The sequence below is a fragment of the Erpetoichthys calabaricus genome, chromosome 6 (genome assembly GCF_900747795.2).
Source record: "Erpetoichthys calabaricus chromosome 6, fErpCal1.3, whole genome shotgun sequence".
NCBI classification, from domain to species: domain Eukaryota; kingdom Metazoa; phylum Chordata; class Cladistia; order Polypteriformes; family Polypteridae; genus Erpetoichthys; species Erpetoichthys calabaricus.
The window spans coordinates 149591896-149605231 of NC_041399.2; the positions used below are offsets into that span (position 1 = coordinate 149591896).

At 35.9% G+C, this 13336-nt stretch overlaps 1 protein-coding gene across 9 annotated transcripts in view; it reads left to right on the forward strand.

Annotated features, from left to right (window-relative positions):
* Positions 1 to 13336, forward strand: part of amph (amphiphysin) — a 288814-nt gene that overhangs the window by 169518 nt on the left and 105960 nt on the right. For all 9 annotated transcript variants that reach the window (XM_051928840.1, XM_051928841.1, XM_051928842.1 and 6 more), the window contains exon 4: positions 7390 to 7484. In XM_051928840.1, coding sequence (XP_051784800.1) covers positions 7390 to 7484 — 95 coding nt within the window. The remainder of the gene's footprint in view (positions 1 to 7389; positions 7485 to 13336) is intronic.

Sequence of the window (13336 nt, forward strand, 5' to 3'; positions counted from 1 at the left end):
TTACACAGAATGTAATTGTAATGCTATGTATGGGACCAAAGTTGACTCTGCATGAGGGTGAAATCATTGTACAGTAAGTATATTTTCCATGCACACGGAAATACTGGGGTTATAGAATTCCCACACTTGTATGGCCAACTGCCTTGGTTATTAGCATATGGACAAGATGTCATTAGTAAATTTGCCCTGTATGTGAATTCTTTAGGGACTTGTTCTCAATGATATTAATGTGGTACATTTTAACAACATATGCCAGCAATGTCCTGCTAAAAAGGAGCAACATCACTGAAGTTTAAAATAATGGAAATGTGGATCATGTAGGTGACTTGAATGTTTTTTGTTATGTTTAGTCTTGAAGACTCAAGAAAATTTGCAATATGCATACTTTTAAGTTGGAAATATGGATATTTACCTTTGGCAGCTGTCCATGTGACCACACAATAAAAGCCTGTTATAATTATATACATTCATTGGTAATTTAAGGGTTTACTGATTTAAACCATAATGAAAAATAATTTGCTATACACTAACCATCCATCCATTTTCTAACCCACTTATTCAATTGAGGCAACTGGTGCCCACCCTAGACACATTTGGAGTAAGGTGAGAATTTACTGTGTGTAATCATCTGAAAAGAAAGTACAGTGTATGGGTTCCTATTTAATTTTCTGTCTTGTAGTGTCAATATGAATAGGATGTCAAACAGGAAAATGAATACGTTTGGCTTTCAGTTGATCCAAGGAGCTGTGTTGAGATGGACTGCTCTGATTTACAGGTTGTAAATACTTGTAAGAAAAAATATGTATGTTTGGAAGATTGTGAGCATATAACAATGACAATGTGGATTAAGCAAAACACGAAACTTGAGATTTCTTTCTATGGATGCTGTTTGCTGTTGTTTATAGTTGGTTTCCATTTGAAGTCCATTGTCTCAGGAATTTTGTTATCTCTATTTTCCATGAAAACAAAAGATTAAAAATTACATAAATTAAATGGGATAATTAAAAGAAAATTATCATTATTTAGCGGATAATTCCTGTAACCAGCAGCCAAACAATACAGAAATACTCTACAAGCCAATAAATGATCAGATAACTTGATAATAACATTTTTACCTTGTTTTATAACAAGGATTTGACTTTGATTGATTGAAGAAATTGATTGGAGTTGAAATGGTGGCCATTCAGAAACTGTAAATATTGTGAATAAAATGTGTGTGTGTTAGAACCATTGGTGTCTGCCTGTCTGTGTCTGGGCTGAAGCTCCACACATTCTAATTTTGATTTTTTCAACTGCATAATACCACCTTTTCTGGTATTCTGGCCACACGAGGCTGAAGCTGTCTGAAGCTTCCATTTTCTTCACACATCATCTCTGATAGTTCTTCAGAGAGGAGGCAGCTTTACCTAATCACCTCATTACCCTGTGGTCCGTATGAGGATCTCAATGTCCCCATGCAGTGACAAGAAGAGACATAAAACTGAGGTCCTGGCTCTCTGTGATCATAAAAGATCCCTAGGGCATCTCTCAAAAAGAGTTGCGTGTTCCCAGATGTCTTGGCTAAATTGCCGATCACAGTATCATCCATTCTGTCCCCCTAATCATCATGTGTCACTAATTGGCTGTATACCTCACGTCCTCATCACCTAGCAACATGTGTGTTGAGCATACTGGTGGAAAAATGGCTGCCATCACATCATCCAGGTGGATTCTGCAAATTGGTGGTGGTTTAAGTGGCTCCCCATTGTCTATGTAAAGCACTTTGAGTAGTTAGAAAAGTGATATATAAATGTACTTACATAAGTAATTAATTAATTGATTGATGAAATGTTGTTTCTGTCTACTTTTTAAATTTTTAACCAATTACTATTGCTAATGGAACAGTGTTTTAAAATTAATTTGAAGTGACTTTCTTTTCAAGATTCACAATCCTTATTTGTTACTTTCCCAGATGACCAGCTAACTCACAGGGTCTCAAAATCAGTTTCTGAATGGCCACCATTTCAACTCTAATCAATTTCTTCAATCAATCAAAGTCAAATCCTGCTGTTATAAAACATGGTACAAATGGGATCAAGTTATCTGATCATTTATTGTCTTGTAGAGTATTTCTGTACTGTTTGGCTGCTAGTTACAGGAATTCGCTAAATAATGATAATTTTCTTTTAATTATCCCATTTAGTTTATGTAATTTTTAACCTTTTGTTTTCATGGAAAATAGAGATAACAAACCTCCTGAGACAATGGACTTCAAATGGAAACCAACCATAAACAACAGCAAACAGCATCCATAGAAAGAAATCTCAAGTTTCATGTTTTGCTTAATCTTCATTGTCATTGTTATATGCTCACAATCCTCCAAACATACATATTTTTTCTTAAATATTATTATTAAACAGAAGAGGAATAGTATAGAATAGTAGGAGTTTATGAGCCTCCATTTCATGTGAACAGCAATGGGAATATCAGTAAAAATAAAAGTGATAAATATCTAGAAAAAAAGTGTAAAAATGAAGGAAACAAATCTCATGAAGCAAAAAAACAGATTCACGGCCTCTTTTATCCCTTAGCTGAAAATGGCAAGAGGTAAAAAATTAATACAAAACTCTGACCAAGTAAAAGCCCATTATGAGTATTCATAGAGCTAGTGACAGCACGCTGAAGAGCTAATAAAAAAGCAAGCTGCTAATTCAAACATAAGCAAACAGCATGCTACAATAAATATAAGACTCAGTGTAAAAATACAAGCAAATATTACTGTTGTGGTGAGAATAATTGAAAAACAAAGAGTTGTTCTGCCCGCAATGCTTTATTATAAGGTTCATTAGGCTGACAAAATGATTCTTGAATAATATAGTGATTACTTAAAGCTCTGTTATGATTCATGTTGCACTGAGGCAGGTATTTATTGAATAATTTGCTTAGAATTAAAAGAAAGGGGGTTCATTTACATGTTAATTTTAAATACATTATGGCATATATTATTAAAAATGCAAATGATCCTGCTGACGTAGATACTTATTTTTACTTGCTTAACTGTGGTTAAAATAAAGCATTATTTCCAACAGGGAGCCAACAAGTATTTACAACCTGTAAATCAGAACAGTCCATCTCAACACAGCTCCTTGGATCAACTGAAAGCCAGACGTATTCATTTTCCTGTTTGACATCCTATTCATATTGACACTACAAGACAGAAAATTAAATAGGAACCTATACACTGTACTTTCTTTTCAGATGATTACACACAGTAAATTCTCACCTTACTCCAAATGTGTCTAGGGTGGGCACCAGTTGCCTCAATTGAATAAGTGGGTTAGAAAATGGATGGATGATCAGTGTATAGCAAATTCTTTTTCATTATGGTTTAAATCATCCATCCATCCATTTTCCAACCCCCCTGAATCCGAACACAGGGTCACGGGGGTCTGCTGGAGCCAATCCCAGCCAACACAGGGCACAAGGCAGGAACCAATCCCGGGCAGGGTGCCAGCGGTTTAAATCGGTAAACCCTTAAATTACCAATGAATGTATATAATTATAACAGGCTTTTACTGTGTGGTCATATGGACAGCTGCCAAAGGTAAATATCCATATTTCCAACTTAAAAGTATGCATATTGCAGATTTTCTTGAGTCTTCAAGACTAAACATAACAAAAACATTCAAGTCACCTACATGATCCACATTTCCATTTTTTTAAACTTCATTGATGCTGTTCCTTTTTAGCAGTACATTGCTGGCATATCTTGTTAAAATGTACCACATTAATATCATTGAGAACAAGTCCCTAAAGAATTCACACACAGGGCAAATTTACTAATGACATCTTGTCCATATGTTAATAACCAAGGCAGTTGACCATTCAAGTTTGAGAATTCTATAACCCCAGTATTTCCGTGTACATGGAAAATATACTTACATTGCCTGGTTTGGTAGAGTGACTACTGCTACATTGTTTAGTATCATAAGTCTTATGATTTAACACTAGCACAGTTTACCACTCTAGAGGACAAAGATTGGACGTTTTGTTTTTAAATTTTTGATTTTTTTTTAGTTTATTTTTCAAAAACCAGACCATTATAATGGCATGCTATTAAATGAAACAAGTAACAGTAATTTAACAGATACAGCCATACACTTTGAAATTAATACAACTTATGAAAAAGAAAGAAAAAAGAAAAACAAAACTAAATTCATACCCCACCCAAGAGTTTTAAAATTTTTAATTACTGTATTCCATCATTGTGTGTGTCATGCTCCTGTCCTTGCTTGATGTTTTCTAGATAGCTGCACTGCAAATATCCAAAATATCTAAACTTTCATATGTAAAAAGAAATTGATGCCATTTTTATTAATTTTTTTACACTAAAAACCCCCCTTTACCACAAGCAATACTATTGAACATTGTACTTGTCTGAATTTGCAAATCCTTTTTATTTCGAAAAATGTTGTCCTGCTGCTGTTACTCATATTACTGAACTTTGCTGCACAGGTGTAAATTACTGTATTTTATAGACAACTAGACAATGATCACTGCAAAAATGTCATACTTATAATGACTTAAAGTGTTTCACTATGTGTGATGAAGAACATCATAGGCAAATCTGAACAACTGTCATTGCTACAGTTATTTCTGTCACAGATTACGGAAAACGTCTTTGGTAGGGGGCAGTTGTGGAGATAATACACTGACAGAAGCTGGAATGACCGACGGAATGTGGAACTTAACTATATATGAGGTGTCATCTAGGAAAGAAAATCATGTGATTTCAGTACACATTTGCCTTCAAGCCATTGTCTTTATGTAATTCAGTATATGAACCAGCCTATTAAAAGAATGTGATTTAAATATTTATTGCATAGGAAAAAGTACAATTTGAGCATGCATCTTCTGGCAGTTTTGGTGCATATTTGAATCACTTATAGTCACAATGGTTTAATGGCAGATGCATATTTAAATCTCATGATTCCATAGCATACTGAAAGTTTTCTTGTTATATCAGACACTTGGGACACAATGTGCAGAGCATCATTTGTTACAAGCCGTATGTGTGTGTGCACGTGCACACGTGTGTGTGTGTGTGTGTGTGTGTGAAGGCAAGTGAAGTATTGACCTGCTCCTTTGCTTAAATGTATTGGCGTAAGTGCATGACTGCCAGTGATTGTCAAGAAGCACCTGGGTTTGAATCCGGAGTTGGGGAAAGTGAGTGCAGCTGATGTTGCCACGAACCCCAAGCTAGAGGTGTGAGGCAGAGATGGTGACATAGATGGGCAGGCAATTGACAGAGAAAATATTATTGGAGCCTCAAGGAATGAGCCATGGAGGATCGGAGCAGTGGCAGCATTGTTGGAAGGTGGCTGAGGAAGGAGACAGTATATAGTAAACCTCACACGTGGAAGGAAGAGAGTGGCACAGCATTTCACTAATGTATTAGTCTACCAGAACCAGTGATGATAAAATTTCAGCCAAATACTTCCACAGACAATATGAAGATATATAAACATATTTGTCATGCAGTATAACCACCAAAGGAAAGTATTAAAAGATATCACAACATCAACATCAAATACTCAGCGCATAAAGCAGAAAGCATATGAAAATTCATAAATATACCACATGTGTTCAATTCTTCCTATACAAGAGTAATCAACATAATTCAACATAAATCAACATAATTCATAATAATGATGGCGGCTACACCTAAATAGAGAGTTGTCTAAGTCAACGTACCCTTTAGATTGCATCACAAAAAAATCTGTCAATAAGTTGCTTAAAAAGGCTCTAGCCTTCAAGCGCCAAGGCAGGACTGAAAAGCTCAGGCTGCACATGTACACTTATGAGCGAAAGTATGCCAAGAACTCTGTGGGGTTGAAGGGCCTGCTCTAGCAAATCAGAAACTGGCCAGAGAGACAGAGAAAAAAGAAAATGTCATATATTCCTAAAATGAATATTTTTTTAGTAAGATATTGCAACAAGCATGTCATCTGGTTATGACAACAAAGTAAAATAAACATTTTAACAACATGTTAAATTACTCAGATGAATTCATTAATTTAATTTTTGCACAACACTGGTACCCATGTAATATACGATCAGCTTGTGGTTTATTTATCATCTAGTGTTTCTCTTTTTAAAGTAAACACTTATTAATCAACATTTATTTTTCCTTTTTCTCAGTTCATATTCTAGTCTGGGTTATTGGTTTTTGATTTCTTGCCTGATTAAGGTTTCATCACTTGAATAACCCTTTGGATTTGTTATTTGTTCTTAATTAAGAGGTGAAATGATTGAAGTGTGTAATATTATGAAAGGAATTAATGCAGTTGACTGAGACTGTTGCTTTAAAATTAGTTCAGCAAGAATAGTTGGAAACTTGTTAAGAGTAAATTTCACATAAACGTTACAATGTTTGTCCTCACAGAGAGAACTATGGACACATGGAATAAGTTTCCAAGTAGTGTGTTAGACTATAAGACTCCAGGAACATTCAAAACTTGATGTTGTTGTGGAGAAATTAGTTGGATCAGATTGGCAAGCTTTATTAGGGTGAAAGGCCTGTTCTTGTCAAACGTTTTTATAAGGTTTTAATGTTCTAATGTCTGATCCTGTATGCCTGATTTTTTTTTGCATATCTCCCAAATGAAAACAAGAAAGCTTTACAAATCTTTCCTTTACTCATCCCCTAAACAAAGTCTTGCTCTGAGCATTATAATTGTACTTGCCTACTAGACTTTAGACTCCACCAAATAGTCACTTCTGTGACTTAAGATTTAATTAGTTTCAATTAAATATTTTAAGCAGCTTGTGTTTCCGTTTGTTGCTTTCTCTTAGTGTGTATTTCCTGATTTTAGTAGTGTGTTATTCTGGCATTTTCAGAGTACAAGCTAAATTTTGTATGTTTACCTCCAGATTATAATCCTGGTAAATAGCTTTGTTTTGAGTATTTAATTAAAAAAACTGCTGCATGGAAACAACTTGAATGAATCAAATGACAAGTAATACGTAATGTTTGATTGTCATAATTTCCACCCTGGGAAATTGTTTCTTTTTTCACTTTGCTGCTCATGTATTAAGCCCCTGCTTGAAGCACTCTTTTTCATTAGATGATGAAAAGGGATTGACGAGCTTGTGGAATACAAACTGAAAAATAAACAGAGACCACATTGGCAGCCAAGATATCTTTACAGGATTTGGCAGCAGTAATACTTTATAGCTAGTGTTGCCAAGGATACCAGAATCAAACTGCATTGTTTGCTTTTCCCCCACAACAGTTTGAACAAATTTGAAATATATTACAACGTTCATTTGATATGTTTTTTGCATTTACATTTTTACTAACTGCTAGCATTGATGTTTTGGATTAATGTATATGTTGTTCATTTACAGGAATGCAGGAAGCATCCATGAAGTTGACTGAGTCTCTTCATGAAGTCTATGAACCTGAATGGCATGGGAAGGATGATGTCCTGACTATTGGAAAGGTGAGTTGTGAGTTGGGCTCATCTGCTGCATGGTTGAACAATAGAAGCTTCAAATGATCTAACCACCAGGAACACCTGGAATGCAAAAAAGATGCACTAAGAAAATAATAAAAAGAAGATGCCATCCAATATTTATAACTGCTCCAGCTTAACCAAAGTCATTTTTTCAGTTTATTGTCCGCCGAATGGCTGTGACCATAGTCTTCCACATGGGTAGATTTCCTGTCTAGTCTGGATCCATTTGTGAAAATCTCCTTCTTCTCTTTTGACTCTTCTTATAGCCTTAGAGGGGGCACCACTAGGTAGTACTTTGCCATGTGTCTCATTTTTGCACGTGGGATCCAGCTCCTATAACTTTCCATACTTACATAGACTTGTTTCTTGGACTCCTGGTTTCTGGTTGCTTGCTGCAAAGACAGATGAGCAGGGAAATCTAAACTTCTTAATGCCCTTTGTAGAGGTTTTCCTCTGTGTTTTCAGAGGACATAAATAGAAGCAAAAAGTAACTGTAATAAATGTCACTATTAAAGAAGGACTTTTTCCAGACTGTATGATTTCATCCAAACGCAGGAGCTTTTTTTGGATATCCCAAATTGTTTGTTTGTATTTTACCTTCAAAATGTTATTTTTGTGGAGTGAATTCAAATCTGTTAAAAAATTGCATTGATTTATGGCACAATGATTAAGAATGTTGGCATCCTTTATATGATAAAGTGCTAAGGTCTGTGTGTCCAGTGCCCAGAGCAATTGGCTTTGATGTGATTGGTCAGTTTGGGTTTATTGACGTAAGCAAAAGAGGAAGTGCATGAGGAGATGAAAAGGCGTATGAGACACACTGTGAAATGGCAAGTATAAAACTGGACAGGAGGCAGGAATGGTGCCTCAAAAATAATGACATAATCTGAGAAGCAGACTTTAAGGGAACACTTTTGAGAGATAGAGCCGCTAAGAAGAGAAGTTCACACACATACGACTACAGAGGAGAGGCGTTGAATGCACATGTTGGGCAAGAGATAGCAAATATTTTTTAATTTTTCTATTAACTGTCTTTAACAGGTACCATGGCTAGTTACATTTATAAAAAAAAAAACTTTAAATATGAGTGATTAACATTGGCATTTAAAAAATCTATTAGTTGTAAGTGATTTCATTCATTCTCACTCAGAATGGGATAAAGCAGTGTCTTCCATAATTGGCCATTAAAACAACAAATATAATACACGATTAGAAAACAGCTTAACAGGTTTCATACTTACAAATGACCTATACACATTGGAAGTCATGCATTCATATTTTCTCACTTCTTTCATTTCATAATGTAACAAACTGAAAGTAAACCTTGATTGGGAACTTTTCTAGTTAATTTCTATCAAGACCAGGGGTATAATGGATAGTGCAACTCTCTTATGGTGCCAGACTGTGATGTTCAGATCTCCTCCAATGTTTTTGCAGAGTTTGCACTTTTCCCCTCTGTCTGTGTTGTCTCCAGGTACTCTAGTATGTCTCCCACATCCCAAACATGCACATTTTATCATGTTAACTGCCCCCCCCTAAACTAACTTTGCCTTGTCTGAGGGAGTGTGCCTGGCCATGTACTGGCATCCTGTCAAGAGTTTGTTTCATCATGTTTTGATGCTAGTTTCAAGCTCTTGGTGCCATTAACTGGACTAAGCAGGTTCGAAAAAGAATAGATGGAAGAATCAAATAATTTCATGAATAAATCATGACAACACTCAATTTAGAAGAATGATTGCTGAAGTCTCCTTTGAATACACAAAAATTATTACTTGCATATGTTGATCATCACCTGAGCTACAATTACCGTACCTGAAAACTTCTGTCTTTCTTACCTGAAAAACCTTAGAGTATATTTGGCATGACAAATGGAAGTTAAAACCAACAAAACATCAAGTCAACTAAAAGCTTTAAACAAATAACTATCCACCCATTAATTTCAGAAGCCATTTTTTTCACTAAAAAGAGCTGTAGAGAGTCTATTTTTAGTTGTGTCATGCTTTGAAAACAAGTGTAATTATACTACTGGGCATTAGCATCCATTTAAAGGACCAGACAGCCACTAGGTAGCCTGGAGAGGCCATTTTAAATAGAATGAATTTCCGTGTTTTAAACTGCTAATATCCTAGTCATCTTTCAGTGTCTTGCACAAATTTAAGTACCCTGGCGTTTATGACTCAGGTGCACTCTTCCTCTTCATTGTTGGCAATCCTCTGTTATGTGGTAAAGTTTTCCTACAGGAAACACGCTTATGTCAAAAAAGTATGTATATATTTTAAATATTATTTCTTTAGGTAGGCATATTTCATACAAAAATAAGCCCTTACTATTTTGTAATGGATAAAACATCAAAATCTTTTCTAAGAAGACATGCTGGTCCTACTTCAGTAACATAGCTGCATAGTTTATTTAGACTCCCAAAGCTCTCAAGTACCCTCAAACTCTTTAAATCCGTTGTGTCCTTCAGTGCCGGTTTCACTATTTAGAAATCCTTAGCATGAGTTCTCAGTAAGCTGCACTGTGACATTCACTGGTAAAAGTCTCAAGAAGCCCATAAATCTCTAATTAAGTTTACATGTGGTGTGACATTTAGTATGTGCGCAGCTGATGATTCAGACTGAGCTTCGACTTGCAAACTAATCCAGTGTGCAGTAGCTTCTAATATTATCTACGGCAGTCACTATTTCTTTTTCATTTTAGAAATTAATCTTAATGCATTATAGCATCATATATAGAACCACAACAAAAAATGAATTAACCTTCTGCCCTCTACACTATACTGTACTTATTCAGATTCACAGGCATGTTAAAATTTTTAATTATTTTGGCATTATTTGCCATTTTCTTTAGGGTTCCTTTCTTTCTTTTTGTTGGAAAGTAATTGTTTCAGAGTAGATAGTATTAACATCTCACACTGCTTTGAAGTTGGCTCAATTCCTGGCTGCTGAATCCTCCATGGACACTTTTCATGTTCTTGCTATTTTTATGTTGGTTTCCTTTGGAGTCCTTTGTTTCTTTCTACATCTCAAAGACATTCATTCTTGTTTAAATCGCATCCCTTAATTAACCTGGTATGAGTAACCCTGGGAATAAATGTGCATGATGGTGATCTGCAACAGTCTTTTGCTCCATCCAAGGTTGATTCCATTCATCCAATACTTTAGACGTAATATCTAAGACACACTTAGCTCGAATAGCACATTAAGAAAACTGACTCATTGTTAGCTGCTTTTATGCTGATTATAGGACTTGCTTACCTTGTAACAACTGAAAGTCAATTGAATTAAACATATTTTTCTGATTGATAACATTTCTACACTTACACAAAATATTACTCACTTTGACAGTAGTGGCTATGAACCATATACTCTATGTACAATCTAGAAGATATACACTGATCAACTACATTAAAACCACTTGCCTAATATTGTGTAAGTCCCCCTTGTGCCACCAAAACAGCTTTGACCATTGAGGCATGGATTCCACAAGACCTCTGAAGGTGTTGTGTGGTATCTGGCACCAAGATGTTAGCAGCAGATCCTTTAAGTCTTGTAAGCTGCAAGGTGTGACCTCCATGGACTGGACTTTTCTTCCAGCACATCCTACTGATGCTCAACTAGACTACGATCTGGGAAATTTGATGGTCAGATCAACACCTTGAAGTCTTTGTCATGTTTCTCAAACCATTTCAGAACAATTTTCCAGTGTCACAAGGTACATTATCCTGCTGAAAGATGCCACTGCCATCAGGGAATGCTGTTGCCATGAAGGGGTGTACATGGTCTGCAACAATATTTAGCAGGTACTATATGTCAAATTAACATCCACATGACTGCCAGGATGCAAAGTTTCCCAGTGGAACATTGCCCTGAGTATTACACTGCCATCACCGGGTTGACTTCATCCTCCTGTTTTCACTCTTTTGACTTTGTGTATCCTGATGCATATCTTTCTCAGGTAAACGATGCACACTCACCTGGCCTGCCATATTATCTAAAAAGAAACATAATTCATCAGACCAGGCCACCCTGTTCCATTGCTCCATGGTCTAGTTCTGATGCTCACATGCCCATTGTAGGTGTTTTCAGCAGTGGACAGGGGTCAGCATGAGCACTCTTACCGGTCTGCATCGACACATGCTGCAATGCACTCTGTGATCTGAAACCTTTCACTCATGAACAGCATCAAGTTTTTTTCGGCAATTTGTGGTACAGTAGCTCTTCTGTTGGAATAATCCAGACAGGCTTGCTTTTGCTCCCCAAGCACATCATTGAGCCTTGAGCTCCCATGAGCCTTTTGCCGGTTCACCAGTTGTTCGTCCTTGGACCACTTTTGGAAGGTACTAACCACTGCATACTAGCAACACTCCACAAGACCTTCTGTTTCGGAGATGCTCTGAACCAGTCATCTTGTCATCACAATTTGGCCTATGTCAAAATCACTCAGATTCTTATACTTGCCCATTTTTCTTTCTTCCAACGCATCTCTTGTAAGAACTAACAAGGTACCGTTGTAACAAGATAATTAATGTTGTGGCTGATTGGTGTGTTTGTATGCTTGATTTACTGTTTGTGCCTTTTCTCGCATTTGCGCTTGTATTGTGCCAGTAGGATCTTAAACTGGGTGAACCAGATTTGCCAATATATATATATATTCACGGCATTCGTAGTCTTAATCACAATCTGATTCTATGGGTGGTTACCTACCAGGTAACGCTTGTGGTTGGCCAGCAAGTCAGCTAACATCCGCCACGGTGCCCTCAGTTGTGAGAAGCAGATCATAGAATGGTTGAAATAGTTTACTGTCAAATAATGCAAAGAGTACGCGACACATGTTTCGCCCTAATTCTGGGCTCATCAGACGTACACACTCACTGCACTCCCTTACGGGAATCGAACCTCGGATGTCAGCGCTAGAGGCGAAGCCCCTAACATTGCGCCACGGCGTGTGGTTCGTTTATTTGACAGCATGTAGATCGGGGTAATTACATTCACGGCATTCGATATTACTCTTTGCATTATTTGACAGTAAACTATTTCAACCATATATATATATATATATATATATATATATATATATATATATATTTTAAAATACCCTGAGTGGTGTTTTTATATTGTTTTAATTAATGAACCTCTAATTTAAGTTTTTAGCACTTACAGTATGTTGAGAATTGGAAAACCTGTCTTTTCTGTCTGTTTCAAATGTTTTTGCACTATGAATATTTTTTTTTTAGTTTAAGAGAGTTTTATTTTAAAGTTTAATTTTAAGCTTTAATTTATTAGTTTGAATTGAATTCATTTTTTGAAAGAGTTATCCATTCTTTTTCCATGTATTTCTAATTGTGTCACATCCTCACGTTGGAAGCTGCTGTTAGCAAGCAATAAATTGCTAAGGGGACCTTGCCTGATTGCTAGGCATGCACTCCTGATATGAATAAATAAATTATGATACAGCCAGTGTCAGCCGCTTGGTTCAAGATAAAGATTCAATCAGTGAACTAGTGCTAATGGGAAGTTGAACATGTGGTATTCTTGTCTCTCTCAACTCAATTGTTTGTGATCTAGTGAATTTCCCCCTGGGATTAATAAAGTATCTATCTATCTATCTATCTATCTATCTATCTATCTATCTATCTATCTATCTATCTATCTATCTATCTATCTATCTATCTATCTATCTATCTATCTATCTATCTATCTATCTATCTATCTATCTATCTATCTATCTATCTATCTATCTATCTATCTATCTATCTAGTTATTAAATACACTTTTCTTGGTGAACAACTTTTGCAATTCTGTTCTGACTAAATAGATAAATAGATACTTTATTAA